Source organism: Mytilus trossulus, chromosome 2 (assembly GCF_036588685.1).
Source record: "Mytilus trossulus isolate FHL-02 chromosome 2, PNRI_Mtr1.1.1.hap1, whole genome shotgun sequence".
Classification (NCBI taxonomy): Eukaryota; Metazoa; Mollusca; class Bivalvia; order Mytilida; family Mytilidae; genus Mytilus; species Mytilus trossulus.
The window spans coordinates 67,499,181-67,524,411 of NC_086374.1; the positions used below are offsets into that span (position 1 = coordinate 67,499,181).

At 32.4% G+C, this 25,231-nt stretch overlaps 1 protein-coding gene across 5 annotated transcripts in view; it reads left to right on the forward strand.

Annotated features, from left to right (window-relative positions):
• Window positions 1-25,231, forward strand: part of LOC134707851 (cAMP-regulated phosphoprotein 21-like) — a 74,989-nt gene that overhangs the window by 29,652 nt on the left and 20,106 nt on the right. For 4 of the 5 annotated variants that reach the window (XM_063567944.1, XM_063567946.1, XM_063567949.1 and 1 more), the window contains 2 exons: window positions 19,512-19,661; window positions 25,111-25,202. In XM_063567944.1, the coding sequence (XP_063424014.1) occupies window positions 19,526-19,661; window positions 25,111-25,202 (228 nt within the window). In that variant the 5' untranslated portion in view covers window positions 19,512-19,525. Of the gene's footprint in view, window positions 1-19,511; window positions 19,662-23,373; window positions 23,564-25,110; window positions 25,203-25,231 lie in introns of those variants that run through there. The other variant, XM_063567948.1, reaches the window with a different exon arrangement.

Sequence of the window (25,231 nt, forward strand, 5' to 3'; positions counted from 1 at the left end):
AATTTTACAGAACTGATTAGTCTAGATTTGGTATATATGATATCAGTGAAAGATTTGTGTTTGTTTATAGAAAAGTTAATTAGTAATCCATTGGCTTTTGTCTAAACATATATGTTAGAATATTGAAATTATTTTAAAACTATAATTGTCAACTTCTAGACTGCATTCTAGACCCTAGGTCATAAAACTTTCCTCAGTGATAAGAGTACAACATGTGTTCTTAAAAAACCAAATCCAGTGTTTTGATTGGTTGATTGTTGAGTTTGAGTATGACAATCGTACTCAAAAGTTTGATGAACACAAGGTGTAGTGCACTTAATTCTAGCAAATATATTACCATGAAATAGGAAGTGAAAATCAAGATTTTCTGTCGTACATCAACCAAGACTACATTTGTATCTGGTAAACATCCCCCTTACCCCCCTCCCCCTAAGAAAAACCAACTTGACATCCATTACTATAATTAGAACAGATATCATTCAGATGTGATATGAGTGCCAATGAGACAACTCTCCCTCCATCCAAGTCACAATTTGTTAAAATATATCGCCAAATAAATATATAATATATAAATGATAACTCACAAAATAAGATCTTCATACATTTTAATAGCAAATATTAGCAAACAAGGCTTGTACTTGGTATCCCACAAGTGATTATGAATCCACAGTAGCTCTTTTCTGTGAGTAAATCATCCTCATTGACCCATTTCAGATGGGCTATCTAGATGTAAACATTGAGAAAGGAAAATATCAAAATAACCATAATTATGGTCAAATGTAATATGTATATTAAAATGAAAAATTCCTTACTAGTTAAACAGTGAGCTTCTTAGAAGAAAATGTAAATATGATAAATTGATTGTTTCACGCTGTTATTGTTTACTGTGCTCACTACCAAAAGAAAACAAAATATTTGTGTTAAGGTTTAGTGCTTAAGGTGAAATGTCAGCTGACAACAAACAGTAAGAACATTTGTCTTCTATGTCTTTACTGTCATCAGTCTACTGTTAAATAGAGACAATAGAGCTAGCGGCTTTAGTTTGGCCACCCAATCCTTGCTAAGTGACGTGATGGTTATAACTACATGTTATGAAAATAAAAAGATTTGGTAATACATGTATTGCCAAGAGACAACACTCCACTGGAGATCACATGAAGTTATCAACTATTGGTCACTGTACAGCTTTCATTACTTGTTTTACAATGTAGATGAAAACATTTTTTTTTTCAGTTTTAGTTTTCTCATCACTTGCTTGGGTAATGAGGTGTCCATTGTCTATCTCTTTTAACATGTTAGAAAATCTTCTCGCAGATTTACATAAACAGAATCAGACTTGATCTCAATTACCATTTCTTCACATTTTTCACTGGGTTTTGCTCATTGTTGAAGGTACATTAGGAGAGTGACCTTTAGTTTCTAACATTATATACTTAATTTGGTCTCTGGTGAATACTTTTTTCTCCCATAGGAACCAGGTCAACTGGGGCAGTTCATTCATAAAAGTGAAATTGGAATCTCATATATTTGCAATCATACCACATATTCTTATTTTTATAATGACGGAAAATATGTCTTCTTTCAGTTTGAATTTGTGATTTATGTCCATCATATACCAATTGTCAAGGCTGCCACGACTTGGGTTTAATATTGACTTTTATTTTTGATATTGTTTCCTGATTTGATAATTCTTTTACTTTCACGTTCATCTACATTGAAATGAATGATTTGTACGGTGATCTTTAATCCAAATAACTAGCCTATATATAGCATAGTCGAAGAAATGCAACTTCTGGATTACTTTTGTCTGGCACTAATAACTATGTGGAGGAGGCATCTTGAACTATGCAGTACATGTATATATATTTGAATATTGCACTTGCCACACAGATTCTGACACAAGATTCTAGATGTTAGATAATTTTATTCATTATGACTCTGTTTACTGAATTCTGTATTAAACTCTTCTAAATCCACCCAGTTCTTTTGCAATCTCTTTGTCTCTCCCTTTTTCGATCTGTTCATCTACAAACGTTTTTGTCCCACTTTTTTCATCCCAATTACTCTTGTATTCTCTTTATCTCTCAGTCCTTCCATCTTTTCATATTACAAATATTTTTGTCCCACTTTTCTCATCCCCACAGTTCTTTTGCAATCTCTTTGTCTCTCCCTCCATCCATCCATTCATCTACAAATATTTTTGTGGCACTGCTAGTACTTTTCTCAGGTGCTACAGTACAAAATGACTTCATGACAGTGATGAGTTGTATAGTGAGCACTTTTATTATTTGTCTGACACCTCCTTCCTGTTGGCCCATAGTCTGAATTTTTCCACATGTTGAATGAACTTAACATTTCTGACCCACATTTCTATAGTAGTATTACAGGTACACATTCTGTAGCTGATGTGATGATCACCTGTACTGATCTGTCCCACACCAGGGACACTTACTTCCTATTTTGGGATATTTTGAATCGGGAGATGGGGTCACAGTCTCCACTACAGTACCAGTCTGAAAACAAATATTGTGACATTTTTTCCTATGAGTCTGAACAAAGTTTTGCTAAAATGAAATAAATTTTACTACTCTAGGGCATTGGACTAGTGGCTAAAGGTGAGATGGGTTATTTTTAGCAGAGCAATGTGTGCCACTTCTTGATCCTTTGCAGATGTACAATGCCAAGAATACATTTCAGGATCCTGTTGATATGGAATCAGAAGGTCATCCTGTCAATGATCCTGCAGGTCTAAATATATTGTCAAACACATAGAGACTTAATTTAAGTATCATCTATTAGTTCATAGGTCAAATTCTTAACATGTAAACTTGAAAAATTACATGTGCTTTAATTTTATTGTTTCGCATCAATGAAATCAAAAAAGAGAGACTTAAATGTGCTGATTCCAGCAGCGGCATTAATGGAGTCAACAATGTATTGGTTTGTTATTAAGTCAGTTTATGGGGAACCTAACTACAGTTGTTTTAGCATTGGCTTATCTCATATACCTTAAGTTAATTCATGGTTCATTGAGTTTGAATGATTTGTGTCAGTTTATAGGGAATTGGACTACAATTGGTTTAGCTTTGGCTTACTGGTATCTCATACACCTTAATTCATGGTTCATTGAGTTTGAATGATTTCAAAATCAAAACTTAAACATATCTCTGTTTCAACAGTTTATTTCATTAAGCTATTTTTTAAAAGGTTAATGATAGAAAATTATAAGGACAGTACCGGTACTTTATTTGATACTTACATATTTTATTATCTTTTTTATCCATAGTACAAATTTTGAAATGTTTGTGATTGTAAAATATCTTGTTTTCAAGTCAGTTCATGTTGTTTCAGGAAGTTACAGTCCAATAATTAGGTTGTATTCTTCAAATTAATGTCTGGAATATGTACAATTGATCTGTTATATATGGCATGTTTTCCTGTAGTTCTGAAAATTGAATTTCCTCAGAATTAGATTTTTTTCTCAAAATAATTTTAGAATAGTGCATTGAAGTCTTTTAATTTTCATTGCATGTAGACATACTATTTTGATCAAAGGACTTTTTGCTTGCCACATTTTGGGAGGTTCTTTTGACAAGAAGGTTTATAATATACATTGTATATCAAATTGAGATTTCTTCCTTGACAACAAACAGATTTCACTGAAAGTAATTCGTTTTATCCACAGTCACGGTTCTTTTACTTTTAGTTTGAAACAATTCAAAAGTTCTGAGATTAAACACCATATTTGGTATGCAGACTAGGCAGACATTTGTTGTGTTGTTTTATAAAGTCATTGGAGACGAGAAAACATAGTTGAATATTGAGGTTCTGTGTATAGTGTCAAACAGGAAGTAGGGAAACAGTCTATGTTGGGTACTGTTGGCATGACCATTGACTTGGCTTCTCCAATAAAAGAAGTTTTATTTTAACAATTTGTAAAGGTTCAAAGTTTTCCATTTGAAATCATAGGCTTAAGACACAAAGGCTGTAAGTGATATGGATGACATTCAAATATTGAAGCAGCTGAACTGTTCTTCATAAAGCAAGAACTATTGTAAATTAAGTAATTAGTGTTTGCATTTATTATTATGATTTTTGAAGAATAGACAAAAATGTGAGATTGATTATTGTGATTCAGGAAAATCTGCATTTAGAATTACAGATATATATATATATATATATTGAATTCAGAATGCAAGTTCTTATCATTGAGGTTTTCACCATGTTGCATAATTCGCATTAAAAAAAATGTGAGTGACTTTAATTGCATGCATGTGAATATGAAACAGAATCAGAAGATTTTACTGCTCTCAGTCCTAGAAATTAAGGCTTAAAGCCAGGCTTTTGTTTAAAAACCCAGGGCTGATTCTTTATTTTCTGAAGGTCAAATAATTTTTGTGTTGACCAGGTGCTATTGTAATTGCTCATTATTTAAGGTTGGTAATTCACATCATTCATAGGGACATTAACCTGGTATGTTAATGGTCATTTTCTTGATATATGGTCAATTTCTCAGGTCATTTGATATCCACACACAAAATTTGGCAATGACCACACATTTCATACGAAATATTAACAAAAATAATGATATGCAGAGCTGTCGTGAAATATTGGTTCATACGTAGGCACTTTTTTTCTGTGATGTTTATTGGAGCTACCTACAGTTATTCACATACATTTGTAATAGTGAGGGAAAACTTTTATTTGAAATGAACTTGAATGAGTGGATGATATTACCTGGTACTTCATTTGCATGGTAAAAAGGTGAAAATTGACAACAGTAATTAGCTTATTACAAATATTTAGATCAAAACTTATTAGATATATACATTTACATTAAAAAAACCTAGATTTTATTTGTCTGAAATAATTTTTGATGTAAAGTAATTTTGAAGACAAAAATATAGGTGATTTTAGAAAACATTCCAGTCTATGTGACCGCTAAAATATTTTTATTTCACCTCAGTTAAAGAGGAGACGCTTATTAATCATAATTTGTAGGATTGTTTACTAATTTGTAACAAGGTGTTTGTTTACTGTGACATAACGTGTTGTAAATTATCAAACGTGATTATATTCTGCATGAAAACTATAAACATCTTATAATGTGATATTTCCCTAGTGAAAACAGCAAAGAATAAAATTCTGAAAACTGTTCAAAAGGTACAGTTTATAGACAAGATATTGACACATGAATTTTCTGTACTGTATTGCAGATTGTGAGATGGGGAAAGGCTTATTAAATATAATTCCATAATATTTACGCAGTTAGTGTAGGGTTCTCTTAGATGCCAATACATGCATCCTGTATGCTTAATTTTCTGTCTGAATTGTTTACAAGAGGACTAAAACTGAATAACACAGGATTATTTTTAAAGATGGAAATTTTTTTTTTTCAACCTTTACAAGGATACATGTGTTAAAGAAGTGAAAATCTGTAATTTAATTTATTTTGATTGATTCTTCTAAAACAACTATATTACAAAGAATTTTCTATAGAAACATGGTAAGTTATTTGTGAAAAATTATATGAAAATGTAAGAGGTTTAAAGATCTAGGAATTTTTATTTATGCAGAACTAAGAGATAACTTGTTATGTAATTCTGTAATTGAAAAGGTGGTAAATACATAAGATTACAAAATGCAGAACAATTATAGACTTAAGTTCAATTTTAGTAGATCAGAGTATCCTTCTTAAAAAAAACCAAGGATACACTTCAGGCTAATTATGTAATAAAAATGGTGTAAGTTTTCCTTATTCTTGAGAAGGAGCAAACCAGACTTAAGTTGTGAGGTAGATTTGCAATTTCACAGAAAAGGAAGACTGAATCACTCGCTCATCTATTCTTGTATGTTCATAGGCGAAACCAGGGGGGCCCCCCTTTCATGGGAAAAATTTGGTTGATTAGATAGGGAATCATTGAAGCATGAGTGGCGCAGACCCCCCTTTAGGTCAGTCAGCGGGCCCCTCCTTAGGAAAAGTTCTGGATCTGCCACTGATGTTGGTACATGTTGTTAAGTTGAGAAGAACATAAGATATGTTCAATCAAGAGGTTAATGTTATGAATTTCGCCACATGCACTTTTCACCTCACAATTCATATAGAGTCTGATGGCAGACTGTTGTAAAGCAAGATTATGTTCACAGATAAGAATGATAAAAACCTGGTTTGCTGTAATTAAAACCACCTATTGCACATATATTGTTAAGTCTGAACTTTCTGAGGGTGAAAAATAAGTTACTTTTCCTAACTAAAAATTAAGCCATGCACCTTAAAATTGTGGTTGTCTCCTATAAATTTATTCACCACTTGTCTTACTTAAATATGAATATGTGGCCTTGTTAAACTATTTTTTTTAGGTCTTGGCCTCTCCCTCCTGTTCATCTTTATCAATGGACTGACCATAGGTGGATATATTTATCATTAAAAATTCCTCCATCTAGCAGAGCATGTGACAGCACCATTCTGCTAAGATACTCTTTGAGTAGACCTTTGATGGGTCACATGATCACTCAAGGCCTGAGTACCCATCTCTTAAGCATCTCAACAATTTTTAGAATTCTGAAATGGAATTTTTTCGACATTACATATTTATTGTTAATTGCTAATTAGTTATACATCACCTGATCAGGTAACATTGAATAGGTAATACCTGACAATGATTTGATGATTTTATTAGTTTTGATTTGACAGGTAATGGGTGTATGGTATATTCCTGACACTAGTAGCTTTGTAAGTTAAGACACAAATGTGATGACCTAAGTCTAAACTAGTCAGTTTTGATGAATGGCATATTTGAGGGGTACCACAAACAGGGAAATAATGACCAGGGTACTGCGTTTTAATGAAATATGTAGTCTTGACTATGTTATGACATAAATTCATACTGTATAATAGATACTTTCAGGAAGCTATAAATATATCTTTTGTCATCTTATGTATGTATCATCAGCTCAGTAGTCAGTGCTTCATTACTGAAATGATTTATTACATACTATTCTAAAATTCTTTATTGACAAATTAAAAAACTCAGTTTCCTTCTCCCTCAGGCTATGTTAAACTTAATCATTGATGAATTTGACTATATATTTTAGCTGTCTAAGCATTTTAGGTGTCTTTTTGGTCTTAAAACTTATGTTTAGACTACAAAGTACAAACCTGGCTTAGATTTGAGATTCTTGATGAAGGTAAAGACCAGAAAAACATGTTTTGTTCCAGCATCTTTTTTTAATGGTATTATTTTGATTTAAAAAAATGGAAAGGACCTCAAAACAGTGTCAATACCCTATACAACAATCTTTAAGGAATTCAATTCTGACTTCCTGTGATTTTTTTTATAGCTAAAAACAGGAAATAAAGTAGAATAATATGCTGTTCCTATGATTTGTTTTGAATAGTCATTTAAAGCATGTTGCTTTTTATTTAGAAATAAATCATGATGGCACTTAAAATCGCCATCCTTGACCTGATGGATGGTTGTAACTTGCCTGCTGATTAAAACAATGGGATTCTATAATTTCAATATTTTTCTGGACCAAACATAACAAATTTTACATAAAAGTCAAGGTGATATAAATTGAGATACAAAATTACTTTTTTGTGCAATATTTATGTTGAAACATCAGTTCTGGTCCAGTTTTTATGCCCCACCTACGATAGTAGAGGGGCATTATGTTTTCTGGTCTGTGGCTCTGTTCGTTCGTCTGTGCGTCCGTTCGTTCAGGTTAAAGTTTTTGGCCAAGGTAGTTTTTGATAAAGCTGAAGTCCAATCAACTTGAAACTTAGTACACTTGTTGCTTATGATATGATCTTTCTAATTTTAAAGCCAAATTAGACTTTTGACTTCAATTTCACGGTCCACTGAACATAGAAAATGAAAGTGGAAGTTTCAGGTTGAAGTTTTTGGTCAAGGTAGTTTTTGATGAAATTGAAGTCCAATCAACTTGAAACTTAGTACATATGTTCCCTATAGTATAATCTTTCTAATTTTAATGCCAAATTAGATTATTACCCAGTTTCACTGTCCATGGAACATGCAAAAGGATAGTGGGAGTGGGGCATCCGTGTACTTTGGACACATTCTTGTTTACAATTTTTTTTTTTCGCATTAATAATTTAAGCCACAACCCCTGATTTGGAAAATTGTTGTGTCCAGGATTTCAATTAAACAATTTTAAGTTAGATGACATTTTGGATTGTAGCCGTCAGTTAGGGCATTTCTGAAACTTAAAAAAAGAATGCACTCAATCTTTAACATATATCAAAAAATATACTAAATTTTGGAGCAAGAAAGTGTGAAGATTTGTTTTACTTACCATTAACTAAGGCATTTAAAATTGACCCATTTAATAACCTAAGTATAACTTTTTGGATATTTTGTGATAGAGATGGAATCCAAGGCCATATACATTTCTGCAAAAGTGAGGGAAATTCAAAGAGGTGGATTTATGGTGCACAAACACTATTTTGTGAATTCGGTTGATTATTTAGGGAATGACTGGAGTGGACTCCCTGTTATGACAGTCAGTAGGTCCCCCTTATGAAAATTTCTTTATCCGCCACTGATTCACTTTAAGTACATTTGTTCTCATTTAAAAGACAAACAAAAAATTGGACCCTCCCATATCTTGTAAAATATGCACAAAAATGAATGAAATGACAAATAGCTGGTCGAGTAATTTGTTATCCTCCAAATTAGTCTGCACATAAAATGCAATTAATTAAATACAAGAAAATAGGGAAACAAATTGAAAAGTAAAAATGATAATGTTGTCATAAGAGGAATAATTACGACAGTGATATTAATAGGTCATTTATTGTTGTAAAACACCAATTATTATGACACAATATCTGATCGTTATGACACCAGGAACTGTTTATGATATGGAGGCAAAAATATACACATGAATCTGAGACATCACTCCTCTTACAATTAACTGTTATGTGGCATGACTGGATATTAAAGGATACATGAATCTGAGACATCGCTCCTCTTACAATTAACTGTTATGTGGCATGACTGGATATTAAAGGATACATGAATCTGAGACATCCCTCCTCTTACAATTAACTGTTATGTGGCATGACTGGATATTAAAGGATACATGAATCTGAGACATCACTCCTCTTACAATTAACTGTTATGTGGCATGACTGGATATTAAAGGATACATGAATCTGAGACATCACTCCTCTTACAATTAACTGTTATGTGGCATGACTGGATATTAAAGGATACATGAATCTGAGACATCACTCCTCTTACAATTAACTGTTATGTGGCATGACTGGATATTAAAGGATACATGAATCTGAGACATCACTCCTCTTACAATTAACTGTTATGTGGCATGACTGGATATTAAAGGATACATGAATCTGAGACATCACTCCTCTTACAATTAACTGTTATGTGGCATGACTGGATATTAAAGGATACATGAATCTGAGACATCACTCCTCTTACAATTAACTGTTATGTGGCATGACTGGATATTAAAGGATACATGAATCTGAGACATCCCTCCTCTTACAATTAACTGTTATGTGGCATGACTGGATATTAAAGGATACATGAATCTGAGACATCACTCCTCTTACAATTAACTGTTATGTGGCATGACTGGATATTAAAGGATACATGAATCTGAGACATCACTCCTCTTACAATTAACTGTTATGTGGCATGACTGGATATTAAAGGATACATGAATCTGAGACATCACTCCTCTTACAATTAACTGTTATGTGGCATGACTGGATATTAAAGGATACATGAATCTGAGACATCACTCCTCTTACAATTAACTGTTATGTGGCATGACTGGATATTAAAGGATACATGAATCTGAGACATCACTCCTCTTACAATTAACTGTTATGTGGCATGACTGGATATTAAAGGATACATGAATCTGAGACATCACTCCTCTTACAATTAACTGTTATGTGGCATGACTGGATATTAAAGGATACATGAATCTGAGACATCACTCCTCTTACAATTAACTGTTATGTGGCATGACTGGATATTAAAGGATACATGAATCTGAGACATCACTCCTCTTACAATTAACTGTTATGTGGCATGACTGGATATTAAAGGATACATGAATCTGAGACATCACTCCTCTTACAATTAACTGTTATGTGGCATGACTGGATATTAAAGGATACATGAATCTGAGACATCACTCCTCTTACAATTAACTGTTATGTGGCATGACTGGATATTAAAGGATACATGAATCTGAGACATCACTCCTCTTACAATTAACTGTTATGTGGCATGACTGGATATTAAAGGATACATGAATCTGAGACATCACTCCTCTTACAATTAACTGTTATGTGGCATGACTGGATATTAAAGGATACATGAATCTGAGACATCCCTCCTCTTACAATTAACTGTTATGTGGCATGACTGGATATTAAAGGATACATGAATCTGAGACATCACTCCTCTTACAATTAACTGTTATGTGGCATGACTGGATATTAAAGGATACATGAATCTGAGACATCGCTCCTCTTACAATTAACTGTTATATGGCATGACTGGATATTAAAGGATAAAGTCTGTATGTTATTGAAAATTAGGCAAGTACATTAATGTTGCAGGATTGAAAAAGACCTTTCATAAGTTTATGGTTTTTAGGGGGGGGGGGGGGGGGGTAACTTTTATTGTTCTAGAGTTATGCCCCTTTTCAAAAGGAAAACTTGCCAATTTTTTTCTATTCCATTCTCTAACTTCTGTTTGCCTCAACCAATTGTTATGGAACTTATACACAGAAATAGTAGGGTAGTGTTACTTTTACCGTTAAAAGTTAAAACGGTAAAAATAAAGATTGGCTCTTAAAATTAAAGGTAACATTAAGTACTTTATAAAATGCACTTGTAAATGTAAGTTTGTGTATTAAAATTTCATCCAAGTGCAATATTATGAGGGTGGTAAAGGGGGGTGCTTGCACGAAAAAAACGTGAAATAAGACATAATTTCACGTTTAGCATGAAATAATTTTTGTAATGATCATTGCACCAAAAATAAATACTTTTATGTGAACTTTTTGTGACTGAGTCACTGTCTTCTTGTAAATATAAACTCTTTGTTTTACCTCATATTCCCAATTTAGTATACACATTTATGATACAATTGGTTTACGGCTTTCAAAAAAGTATTTCTTGACGATCCCTGCCAAGTGTTTGAAGTTTATTTGAAAAACATCGAGCACGCAAGATAAGACTTTGAAAATCACGATGCACATAAAATTAAATAAGCAGAACACGTTGAATGAGGCACCCGTCTTACACGATTGAACGTCAAATAAAAAAGTAAAAACACGTTGAACATGATATAAAAAACAGCGATCACGTTGCACGAAAATAACCCTTTACCACCCTCTATTATAAATTATGACAGTCCTATGATGCAACTACAGGATATAACTTATTTTTTAAAACAAATTTTACCAGGCAAGCCCAATCTCTTTATAAGAAGTGTCCTATGATAGAGGTGTCTCTTTACTTGTATTGAGGGAATTTGTCCTATGATAGAGGTGTCTTCTTACTTGTATTGAGGGAACTTGTCCTATGATAGAGGTGTCTTCTTACTTGTATTGAGGGAACTTGTCCTATGATAGAGGTGTCTCCTTACTTGTATTGAGGGAATTTGTCCTATGATAGAGGTGTCTCTTTACTTGTATTGAGGGAATTTGTGTCCTATGATAGAGGTGTCTCTTTACTTGTATTGAGGGAATTTGTCCTATGATAGAGGTGTCTTCTTACTTGTATTGGGGGGATTTGTCCAATGATAGAGGTGTCTCCTTACTTGTATTGAGGGAATTTGTCCTATGATAGAGGTGTCTCCTTACTTGTATTGAGGGAATTTGTCCTATGATAGAGGTGTCTCCTTACTTGTATTGAGGGAATTTGTCCTATGATAGAGGTGTCTCCTTACTTGTATTGAGGGAATTTGTCCTATGATAGAGGTGTCTCCTTACTTGTATTGGGGGAATTTGTCCTATGATAGAGGTGTCTCTTTACTTGTATTGAGGGAATTTGTCCTATGATAGAGGTGTCTTCTTACTTGTATTGAGGGAATTTGTCCTATGATAGAGGTGTCTCCTTACTTGTATTGAGGGAATTTGTCCTATGATAGAGGTGTCTCCTTACTTGTATTGGGGGAATTTGTCCTATGATAGAGGTGTCTCTTTACTTGTATTGAGGGAATTTGTCCTATGATAGAGCACAGGAATCGGAAGTTCTATCAATAAAATTCTGTAAATAATAAGGTTGACTATCAATAGAGCTTCTTGTAGAGAAGCGAAGCTCTATTGAATGTCGACCTTATTATTTACAGAATTTTATTGATAGAACTTCCGATTCCTGTGGATAGAGGTGTCTCCTTACTTGTATTGAGGGAATTTTCATTAGTTCTGGTAGCTATTTAAGGAGTATTCACTGACTGAAGTCTTAAGTGTAATTCATCTACAAGTATAGATATGTTGATTGAACAATTTCTCTTGTTTCCAAATTTGAAGCAGTGTAACAGTGTTGTGTACTGTAAAGAGGCTATTTTTTTTATTTGGTGGGGTTGTTGTCTCTTTGACACATTCCTCATTTCCATTCTCAATTTTAGTAACACATACTTTGAAGCAATAAAGGAAACTATAACAGCCACTTCTCTTTCTCATAATCAACATTACTTGAGGATAAATGCAGACAATTCGATTAGGAAGAGTTATAACATTAGGAAACAAATAAGTTATCTTATGTAAGTAAGTAGGTTACTATGACCAAATTATTTAAATTATAAATCGAAGGAAACGTTGCTTCTTTTATAAAACCTCTTCAATTAGTGTAAGAAATTAAATTATTTGTACTAAAATTAGATAATAAGTTAAAGTCTCAGAGTCTGCTTTAAAGAAAACGCTAATTTTTGGGATTTATTACTTTTGAAAAGAACTAATTGACCAAATTCCATGTATCTGTATAGCTAGTGCTTGATGGATCTAATAAACAGAAATACAAATGTCTTCAGTGAGGATATTAAAAGCACTTTACTAGGCTTCAGTAATTATATCAATGTCAAGAAAAACTGATGTGGTGCAAATAAACTCATCATATAGATACCAGGACTAAATTTAGTATATATGCCAGACGCGTGTTTCGTCTACAAAAAGACTCAGTGAGGCTCGAATCCAAAAAAGGTTAAAAAAGGCAAACAGTCTAACCAAGCAACCCAGCATGATAAAACAAAAGATAGCAGTATGTATAGATATCAAGATTCTCCAGCAAATAGTTTTTCAAAAACAAAGATATGAACTAAATAATAATAAGAAAAAAAAGGACCCAGTTATTGGTGTTGTAGGTTGACTGTGAAAGTTAGGACAAAGTATAGTCAGAAACAGTTATTCCATGCCTGATGTCATGCTTGTTATTTTGTGCAAGGTCATTTATATCCAAAAACCATTTATAAAGTCGTTATACAAAATCTGTGGGAAGGTTACTTTTTTTTATTCCCCACTTAGGGGCATTATGTTTTTCAGTCTGTGTGGCCTTTCATCCGTACTTCTGTCTGTCTGTCTGTCTGTGAATTTTTTTGGTCAAGGTAGTTTTTGATGAAGTCCATCTAACTTGAATCTTAGATCACATGTTTGATGTTGATAATGATGATGATTTGATCTTTCTAATTTTAATGACAAAGAGTTTTGTCACCAATTTCATGATCCAGTGAAAATAAAAGTGAGCATAGAAAATGATAGTGGAAGTGGGGCATTTGTATACTATGGAAACATTCTTGTTTATATAGTTCTTTGATATACTGCTACAACTCTGGTATAAGTCTTAGGGGGATTGAGCCTTCATAAGCATATAAGAACCTACTACATTCCTATATATATGTGTACACTATATTCTTTATGTGCCTGTCCCTTTCTAGACGCATTTTAATAGTCTGAAGCTTAAACCAGGCCATTGGTAGAATGGTCCCTTTTGAATGTTTATACATCTTACCAGAGTCTGTTTTAGCTAACTTTACTCTATAGGTTTTGTATTTGTTTTTTACATTGTCTTTTTTATGGATATTTATCTCATTGGCAAGCATGTACCACATCTCTTCATTTTCATATCTTAATTGATTTTATGCAAAACAGAAAAAAAACATGTTTGCATGCATCAAGCTGTTATAGTTACATCATTTTTGTATTGTTTCTTTTCTACCAGAACATTAAAAACAAATGTGTAATAGTTCTGTAATTTTAAAAAGATCTATGTATTCAATCAACTGAAATAGAACTACAGGTATTGTATTAGTATTGAATCAATTAATTCATTTGGAAACAAAACAAAATATTATCAAAGAAAGAAAATCATTAATTTTCTGATAAAGATGGTTTTATCAACTGAAAATGTCATAAAAATTTTGATTTGTTGTAAATTGCTGGGTCAATAGTAATTTAGTAAAAGAAAGATATTAGGTTTATTACAATTATCAGAGATCAGAAATGGCAATAGCAAGGAAAAGAAAGATACAGAAGAATTAATTAGATATTTAGAGTGTATACAGAATCCTCTATCACTTGTAATTGATATGTTGTGCACAATACAAGTGGGGCTATAATGCAATCACCTTGTCCAACTGCCTGTTTGTTCATCCAAAAAATATTTTTGATTACACTTTTCTCAGTTAAAATGAAAATAAGAGTTACCAGACCAGTCTGACATCCAGTGTCAAATGTTTTTTTGAACTTGAATAAATGTTGTGTGTCCATGCATTTTTCTGGACTTAATCTTCCTCATGAAATTGCAAATCCATATGAATTTGACAACCATGCAAGAAGATATTAGTATGTGTGAATTAGTACATTTAATCTTGTAATTCACAAAAGAGGGAATAGCTGTGTCCCATAGACACATTTAAAAAAAAACTTTTATATTATTGAATTTGATTAAGTCGAATATTTTTTTTGGGAAATGCAGAAGGGAATAAGTTGATTTGTGGTAATACCTAGTTTCAATATTCTAAAACTGCTTTTTGATTACGTTTAATTTAAATCTCCTTTTCTGCATCAATTTGTGGTACATTTTACCTGTGTTGTCATCCAGGTAAACATGTTTCTCTTTACTATTAAATAACATATTGATTTCTTATTTCTTAGACAAAATTTACTTTTATCACTTAGATTACATAAATTACTCATTACAATGAGCAATGGTCTAGAATCAATCATTGCATGCAATTTGTAACAATATTTACATAGAAAGTGTCAAGGCTTCTCATTCAGGAATACTAAGCATTGGTGATAACCAGTGACAAGGCACTTGACTAAATTGTGAGTATAGATAGTAACATCTACTGTCATGTCTCCTGACTGCTTAGTGAGTATACATTGTGACAACTACGGACAAGGCTCCTGACTGTTAACTTTAGTGTGTATACATTGTGACAACTATGTCCAATGCTCCCGACTGTTTAGTGTCAGAGTAAACATGGTGACAACTACAGACAAGGCTCCTGACTGTTTAGTGAGTACAGAGTATACATTGTGACAACTACGGACAAGGCTTCTGACTGTTTAGTGTCAAAGTAAACATGGTGACTTTACTACGGACAAGGCTCCTGACTGTTTAGTGAGTATAGATAGTAACATCTACTGTCCTGACTGTTTAGTGAGTATACATAGTGACAACTACGGACAAAGCTCCTGACTGTTTAGTGAGTACAGAGTATACATTGTGACAACTACGGACAAGGCTTCTGACTGTTTAGTGTCAAAGTAAACATGGTGACAACTACTGACAAAGCTCCTGACTGTTTAGTGAGTATAGATAGTAACATCTACTGTCCTGACTGTTTAGTGAGTATACATTGTGACAACTACGGACAAGGCTCCTGACTGTTTAGTGAGTATACATTGTGACAACTACGGACAATGATCTTGACTGTTTAGTGTCAGAGTAAACATGGTGACAACTACGGACAAAGCTCCTGACTGTTTAGTGAGTATAGATAGTAACATCTACTGTCCTGACTGTTTAGTGAGTATACATTGTGACAACTACGGACAAGGCTCCTGACTGTTTAGTGAGTATAGATAGTAACATCTACTGTCCTGACTGTTTAGTGAGTATACCATTGTGACAACTACGGACAAGGCTTCTAACTGTTTAGTGTCAAAGTAAACATGGTGACAACTACTGACAAAGCTCCTGACTGTTTAGTGAGTATACATTGTGACAACTACTGTCCTGACTGTTTAGTGAGTATACATTGTAACATCTACTGTCATGACTCCTGACTGTTTAGTGAGTATACATTGTGACAACTACTGACAAAGCTCCCGACTATTTAGTGAGTATACATTGTGAAAACTACAGACAAGGCTTCTGAATGTTTAGTGAGTATACATTGTGACAACTACGGACAAGGCTTCTGACTTTTTAGTGAGTATACATTGTGACAACTACGGACAAGGCTTCTGACTTTTTAGTGAGTATACATTGTGACAACTATTATACGGACAAGGCTCCTGACTGTTTAGTGAGTATACATTGTGACAACTACGGACAAGGCTCCTGACTGTTAAGTGAGTATACATTGTGACAACTACGGACAAGGCTCCTGACTGTTTAGTGTGTATAGATGGTGACAACTTTGTCAAGGCTCCTAACTCTTTAGTGAGTATAGATGGTGACAACTTCTGTCAAAGCTCCCGACTGTTTAGTGAGAAGTCATTGTGACAACTGTTTTTATGAGTAGAGATGATGCACAACTACTGCTATTCAGGCTCCAGACTGTTTTAAATGGTGGCAACTACTAACAAGGCTTGTGACTGTTCTGTGAGTTAGATGGTTGCAACTACTGACAATACTCCCGACTCATAAGTGGTTACAAAAAATTTTCATTTTAGTAATTCTGACAGTAAAAAAGGATAAATGATCATGACTTAAAATGAAAATGTTAAATAAGTATGGAATTGATTTTCTTATTTAAGATTAATAATGTATTATGGTTAAAGTATGGAGGTTGAATCATAAATATATACTATAACCTTAATAAAAATGATCATCAAAATGCAAGATTTGAAAAAAGATGTAGACTAATTGGAATTCTTGAAAATAATTGACAGACATTTATGTAATGTTGAAAATGTAGTGGGTGCAAAAGAATTGTAGCAAGATCTCCCACATAATCCCATAAATGTTAATGTTGTTATTTGGACTTTTGATTGATTCATGTAAAATTAAATGTTTTTGTTTTTCAAGGCAGTTTCTTCCTTCATGTTATTATGTGACATCATATTAGTTACTAACTGCTTGAATACCTGAAATCCAAGTAAACACTAGGTTTATTTTTTGAAATTTACAATCACATATATTATTTGTTTCAAGATTATAGTCAATTTATGTTATTTGTTGAATTTGATAAAGATTGAAAATAGTTTCGGTTTGATCTTAAAGATAATTGTGTTCTCTGTTGTTTAAAACCAATATACAATAATTTTTGTATATATATGATTATATAATTCTAGATAAATTCTTACTTATTATATAAGCTAATCATGAGTCTTTTTCATATAAAAAATAGTTTAATATAATCGTAGTATTATTTTTGCCTAGTTAGTCTAATTATTTGTCTTTTTCCTATAAAAAATAGTCTTAAGATAATCGTAGGACTTGTTTTGATTGTACGATATATATTGATGTGCAATGAATTCTATAAATGGAAGTACTGAAACATTCTGACATCATGTGGGTGGACTTCCTAATGAATCTAAGCTTGATCCAATACACATCATAGAAAATCTTCTCTTATTGTGACGTGTTCCGTCTGCTGACGTAGTATTGGTAATTAAAATGTTTTGATCATTTATCGCCTTTTTAGGCAGAAGTTTCCTAATCTGGAATTTTAATTTGTATTGACCATTTTTTAGTAGCATCCATATTTATCTGATATAAAAACATGAACATTTTTTAAGTGGGTTTTCTTGTCTTTTTCTATTTTAACTTCAGACATTAAATAAATTGAGAATTGTCAGTGAAGGTTTGCAAATGACTCTTATAAGAAGTAGATATACTCCTTTGAGGGGTCAACTCTGGTGTGAATTACACACAAGTGTGGTTTTTTTTCACAGTGTGCAATTTACACCAATGTTAAATGAAAGTTTTTAATAATAAAAAAAAAGCATGAAGGGGGTCTATTGAGAATTTATCCTTATTTTTCGCTATGTTTACAGAGCATAAATCTGTATGAAGGTGCTGTTGGTACTTTGTGTCTTTTGTCTTTTTGAAAGATATAGAAAAAACAAACACTTTTAAACCAGATGATTTTATATAAGGTTTTGCCCAAGTCTTTTCACATTTGTTTTTGCTTCATTGAATCATTCCCATAAGCTAGTCAGTCTTGCCATAATAATAAACTAGGAAAATAGTTTTATAATTATCCTCTTAAAATATAAAATAGATTCTCTTTTTTTGCAAATTTGTTCCAAAATATCAGGTAAAACTATTATTTGAAAATATAACTAAAAAAATGAATACTTCAAGTTATGGATATTAAAAGTGTGAATTCTAGAGAAGCATCTGGCTATTTAATTAACAAGTTTTGTTTTTCTGACGTCATCTTTTTGTACTTTCCATAATATTTACAAGGTCTACCGTCTAATAACCTCATGAGTTTTAAACAGATCTTTTTAGGTATGCCTTTAGAACCTTTAGTGACATGCAAAGTTGTGATTTTTTTTCATAGGAAAATGTTCTTTGTACAGGAAAAAAGACATTGGACCCAACCTGCCTTACTATCAAGGATTATCATAAGCACAATGGACCTGTTCAGTATAAACTAAGGGTCCAAGCCCAAAATTCAGAAGCTTGGGCTACTCAGAGACCCTGCACATCTCTATTCCTTGTAAATTTAATTGGTAGTTAAATAATATAGCAACAATTTTGAAACATGTAGTATTGTGAAATCAGACTCCAAGACAATTTTGAACCAGATCAATAAGTTTTGCAGTGTTGATGGGTTGCTACTTCAATGTGTATTAAAAGTAGAATTCTGCAAAAATTTTGAACTGTTTTTGATATAAGGATTTAATATCCTGCTATAATGACTTTCAATTCTGATGTTAGTTTTCACAGTTCTGTTTAATCCCAAGTTATAGTTTTGCGTCATATCATAACATTCAACACAGAAATCTGCTTGTACAGAAAATGTGTTAATTTTTCAACTTATATATATTAAATAGTGATTTTATAGGAAGTAGGTTAAAGTGTCATAAATGGCTAGAACAGCAGAGTCTGGACTTGTTTCTTCAGAAAACAATATTTATGGTAAAATGTACTATTTTTTATGATGATGAGACAGTTTATAAGTTATTTTTTAGGGGATGTTTATGTAGTACTGCTCAATACATGTATTTTTACACATGACACATTTATTTGAATTTTCACAAAGAATGAAAAATTATAGACGTTCTAATTATGATTGTTCTATTCTTTTTATTTTCAGACTATTTTTTCCACATGACCATGGCAACAGACCAAAAAGTGGACTGTAGAAATAACAAAGTTCCATTGCGGAAACAGTCAGAGATTGAGGAGGTTGAGGAACAGGAAACCAGTCCTGGATCGGACCTATCTGATTCCACCATCACTGCAGGTAGGCAAATAGACTATTTTTATCCTCAGTATTTTATATCATACAGTGTGGAGTACTTTTGATGAGACTCTTTGTTTGAACAATGACAACAATCTTTTGCTCAACCACATGCCCCCTAGCCCAGGCTTGTAAAAATGCAGTCTGGTCTGTAAAAATCTTCACTACCTGTCAATAGAATCTTAACGAAAATGTTGGTAAGATTCAGCTTTGAACTCGAATATTGAAAACTTTTTAGCAAAGACTGACTTAGGGCAGGACACACCTAAGAGCATGTGATGTCCATAAACAAAAATGACCTATGTATCTGATTTGACCATTTAGTTTGAAAATGATAATTGTGATTTCTTTGAAAATTGGTTTCCTGAGATAATATTCATGGTAGTTCTTAAAAGTTGTTAATAAACCAATAAACATTATCTCCCAGCAAATAATATCATGACATGTTAAAATGCTTCTAGCAAATCATTTCTGGAATTTTCTCGGTACTATGTACTCATTGCAAAAAACAATTAACATATATATTAGAAATGATGTAGATTGCATAACTTTTATCCTATCATCAGAAAGTTCTTCTGTCATTGGCTCCATTACTTATACTGTACATGTATTACATCATCTGAGAACACTAAGGTCATAGGAACAGGCATGATTTCTTTGCACTAACAAAGTTTATCCAACAATAAACATATCAAAAATAGCATTCATACAAAACAACATTTTTTTTAATACCCTGTCTACGATAGTTGATGACACTATGCTTTCTTGTTTGTGTGACGATTCATCTGTCCCATTTCAGGATTAAGCTTTTGGGTAATTTACCATAAAAAAGTAAAATAACAAAATACTGAACTCTGAGGAAAATCAATTTGGAAAGTCCATATAAATCACATGACAAAATCAAATAACAAAACACATCAAAAAACGAATAGACAAGAACTGTCATATTCCTGACTTGGTACAGGCATTTTCAAATGTAGAAAATGGTGGATTAAACCTGGTTTATAGCGCTAACCCTCTCACTGTGTTTACATCTTCTTTTAGTACAAAGTTAGTACACATGCTCTTAAAAATGTCAGTATAAAAAAATTATATGTCAAAATTCAATTTGACCCAGATTTTACAATTCATTGAAAAAAGAAATGTGTTAGTCTGAGAGGGTATGGTTTTCAAAAGACAGTATTCTTGTTAGACTTTTGCATTATAAGGTTAACAAAATTAGAACAAGATAGTCACTTGGCCACCACAAATGAAAAAACTTTATCCCCACATGCCAATTTTCATTGCAATGGTAGACTTCTGTCTGCTTGCTATATTTTTCTTCAAAATTTACTTTGTAATCATGGTATCAACAATTATATGGTGACCTACTATCAAATAGATTGGACTCTGGTGGATAGTTGTCTCAATGGCAATCTTTTCACATCTCCTGATTTTTATATTAGAAAAAAATAAGTACCTATACTAAAACCAACAGGATACAGACCAATTAGTTGCCTTTGACGCATTTGGAGTTGAAATTTTAGGGGGTTAGTGGTGTTACTTAATGACTCTGTCAGTTTGTAAGCCGCTCTTGGTGTAAAATTCATGTCAAGATTGTTATAAATCATATTAAAGAATTACATCAGCAACTTGTGTTGGATAAGTTAGTAATCAACTAATTTCTAAAGAGTTATGTCCCTTGGAAATATTAATTATATTGAAAAGTTGTATTGCAACAATCTCATTTGTACAATGTTTTCCAGACATTTATTTATATAAGTATTTTCTCGTTTGAATTGTTTTACATTGTCATATTGGGGCCTTTTATAGCTGACTTATAATGCGGTATGGGCTTTGCTCATTGTTGAAGGCTGTACAGTGACCTATAGTTGTTAATGCCTGTGTCATTTTGGTCTCTTGTGGACAGTTGTCTCATTGGTAATCATACCACATCTTTTTTATATTTATGAAATTAATGTTAACAGTTTATATCAGTTATTTGCCAATCAACTATTCAAAAAAAGAGTTATGGCCCTTGAAAATATTAATTATATGGAAAAAAATCGGTTTTATTTGGTGAAAGGTTGAGCCCCTGTTACAAAATTACAGTATTTTTATAATCAGTGTTACCATTCAATGACTTGGGCTCATGACAATGGACACTGCCATGGTCAATTAGATTATTCTTATTGGTCTAAAAAGATCCCTAGAATCACCCTGATATCTATGGAGTTGGGGTGCTAGCATAGGATTTGACAAAGATTTATTGCAATGTTTTGGCAAGTTGAATATTCTAAAAGTAAACATAAAACAAGGTGACTGTGTTCTACATACCTTACACAACATCAGAGATAATTGCTTTGATTCTTGATGTGCTATCTTGGCAATGAGGATGAAATTTGTGATATTATACCAACACCCACATAGTAATACATCAACTAGTCTCGTGCACACATACTTAACAGTCACAATGTATAAGGACTAAAATAATTTAGTATAAACATAATAATCTGACAGTACAGTTCTCATTGATGATGTTTTATCAAAGCTAACAAGATCTGTGTACATGATGACAATTGTTGGATGCTTTTATATTTTGTTTGAAAAGCCTGTAAGAATTATATTCATCCATCTTGCATATTAGTAATTTCAAAGTTTTCCATAACATATTTGAGCCTGATGAAGATTACTTAAAAAAACTTTTATCATAATATCATCTGTTTGTTTTTGACCTCTCAATACTGTGAAACTTTATTTTTATGGATTAATAAAAACTATCTATAAGGTACATATATGATTAAAATTAAAAATGTCATACACATTCTTGAATTTGTCAATGCTCTGCAAAGTTACAATGTATTCAAAAAATGCAAACAAATTTCACATGAAGCAATTTCCCATGGCAACAAACCATGAGGAAATTTGTATATTTTTTTAATTTCCTGATTTTCCTGATTTTACAATTAACTTTCAATTTTCCAAAAAAGCTCAGGGATAACAAAGTACATTGAATTAGGTTAATGACACTATTGGAATAATATGAAAGCAGCTTCTTAGGCAATTTCACTTTAATTAAATATTTCAAAACAAGTAAAGCGTCTATATAATGTTGTTAATGTCTTCCAATGGCAAAGTTATTGATGATTTTCCATTTTTTTCGATCAATCTTTTTTTCTTCTTCACATACATTGAAACTGAGCCTCTGGTTCTATCAAGGTATGGAAAATTAAGAGAAATATCTATTAATTATTTGTGTTGTTTGGTTGCTGTTTCGTTGTCATTTACCCACACATTTCCTTTTATTCACTTTCATTAATGAAAACCATTAGAAATCACATAACATTGCAACATATATCTATTAATTAAATTCTAAAAAATGAAGACAAACAAATTAAGAATAAAGATATATGTTTCTTAAGTAGATACATTTTTATTTTTTTTTGTGAATGAAAAATGAACACGACTTTTGTTATGACTATGGTTCAATGTACTTTTTCACTATTCATCACTTTGTATAATATAGTTGTACTCTAAGCCTATTTGTTCACACCCACACATTCAATGATTTTTATGTAGATAAGGAGTATAGCCTGATTGCATTCCATACAGTGTTGTGGGAAAAACTAGTCTAATTTTAGAACAGATCATATGTCAAAAATAGATATGCATCTGTCAGTGAGGATTTTGTTGATAAGTATTTGGTTTGCATGCATTCAAACATTCAACTGATCCTAACTTTTATTGTACTTCCTGAACTGAAGTCCTTCAACTTGAGACTTTAATGTAAAATGGATATTCACAAAAATTGATCTAGCTCAAATAAAAGAATCGTTGCATGACTGTAATGAAAGGATTATAGTGTTTTATACAAGTTGATATGGATGAATTATCAGGTGATGGGGATATCATTGTTGACATGAATTGTAAGTAACTGTTGCAAATTTGAACTACTTAGTAAATTATTTTTTTAAAAAGCATTCTTGAATTGTGTGACCGTAAAAAAAAGGGAGAGTTTACTTCTTTACTTCAGTTTAAGTTGGCTTGATAACAAGGGATGTGTTAAAAAAAATTAATTTACGTTTTGAAATTGATCACACCTAATTGTTAAGAAATTTAAACTGACAAATTTTAAGTAATATGTAAAAGAATATGGGATATAATTGCCAATGAGACAACTCCACCAGAGACCACATAAAACGGTACATGACGTAGAAGTAAACATTTATAGGTCACTGTACGGCCTTCAGACTGTGTAATAAAGATACTAATAATTATTTGGTATCTAGAAGCTTATATATAATTAGACATCTCTATCAGATTTATAAAGGTTGCTTCCAATTATAAGATTACATGAGATTGTATCAAACAGTAAAAGTATATTTCTTTGCATTTGTGAATAGGGATATCCCTCAAAGAGACAGCAACCCATCAACAAAATATTTGTCTGTTAGTCATGTTAGTTGATCCTTCTGTCTAAGATTTGTATTCCTACCTTCTCCTGAACAGTTCAACATAGCTTTGTGAATTTTTTTAAGTCTTATTCACTTGATGTGTGTTTGTACCTTCTATTTCATTTCTTCATCCTCATCATTTTATTAAGGGTTTACTTTTGTAGTCATATGGTCTGCACACCATAGTACTCATTTGCATCTTCTTCTTGTCTGAAAATTCTTATCATGATTTAATGAAACTTTCTCAGAATCTTTACCATATGATGTGATTTTGCACGTCCTAGTTTGTTTTTTGGTCCAAATTTTTTTTGGGTTTCTTTGACATGGACTCTGCCATTACTTTATTTTTGGGTATCGATATTATATCCAGAAGATTTCTAATACCTAAACCCTCTATTACAGTATATTAAAACTATCCATACCTGTAATTCGGTTCCCCCCTTGAAACAAAAAAAGCACTGTTATGGTCAATGTTCTGTTCCAAATTGTGACTGTTTAAGTCAAGTTCATGAGTCCAAATAACACCCCCCCCCCCCCTCCTTAGAAATTCCTGGCTACGGGCCTGCTATCTCTCACTCTTAACAGTATAATGCTATTGATTATTTTATGGAGACTTGTAAATATTTTAAGACTTTATTTAGACACAAAAGGAAAATGTAAGAATATTGGTCTTCAGACAAGTAGTTGGATAAGACTTTCAGGTGCATGACAAAAAGTTTAACCTTTAATGGCATGACCATTTTCCAATGGTGATATCATCTATCTGCACCCTGCTTAATTGGTGTTTTGGACATTATGTAAATAAGCAATAAGTCTTCACGTTGTATTTCTAATGGTTTTAGCACAGTTGTCAAGTAAACAGAAAACTAATTGTCTGCTGATGAAAAAAAGCCATTTGTTAATTACGTCCGGCTTTTGTTGTAATATGTAATCATTATTATATGTTTATTTAACTTGAAATAAATCTCACAACCATCACTTCAGCTAGCTTGAATGGCTTTATGTGCTTTTTTTTTCAGACAAAGAACTGGCGAGTACAGAACCAAGAGATTCTAGTCCTCCAGCAGAAGATGTATCACAATACAATTCATCGGAGTGTAATCATGTACAGGTATGTTGTACTGCCTCTATTACTAGTCA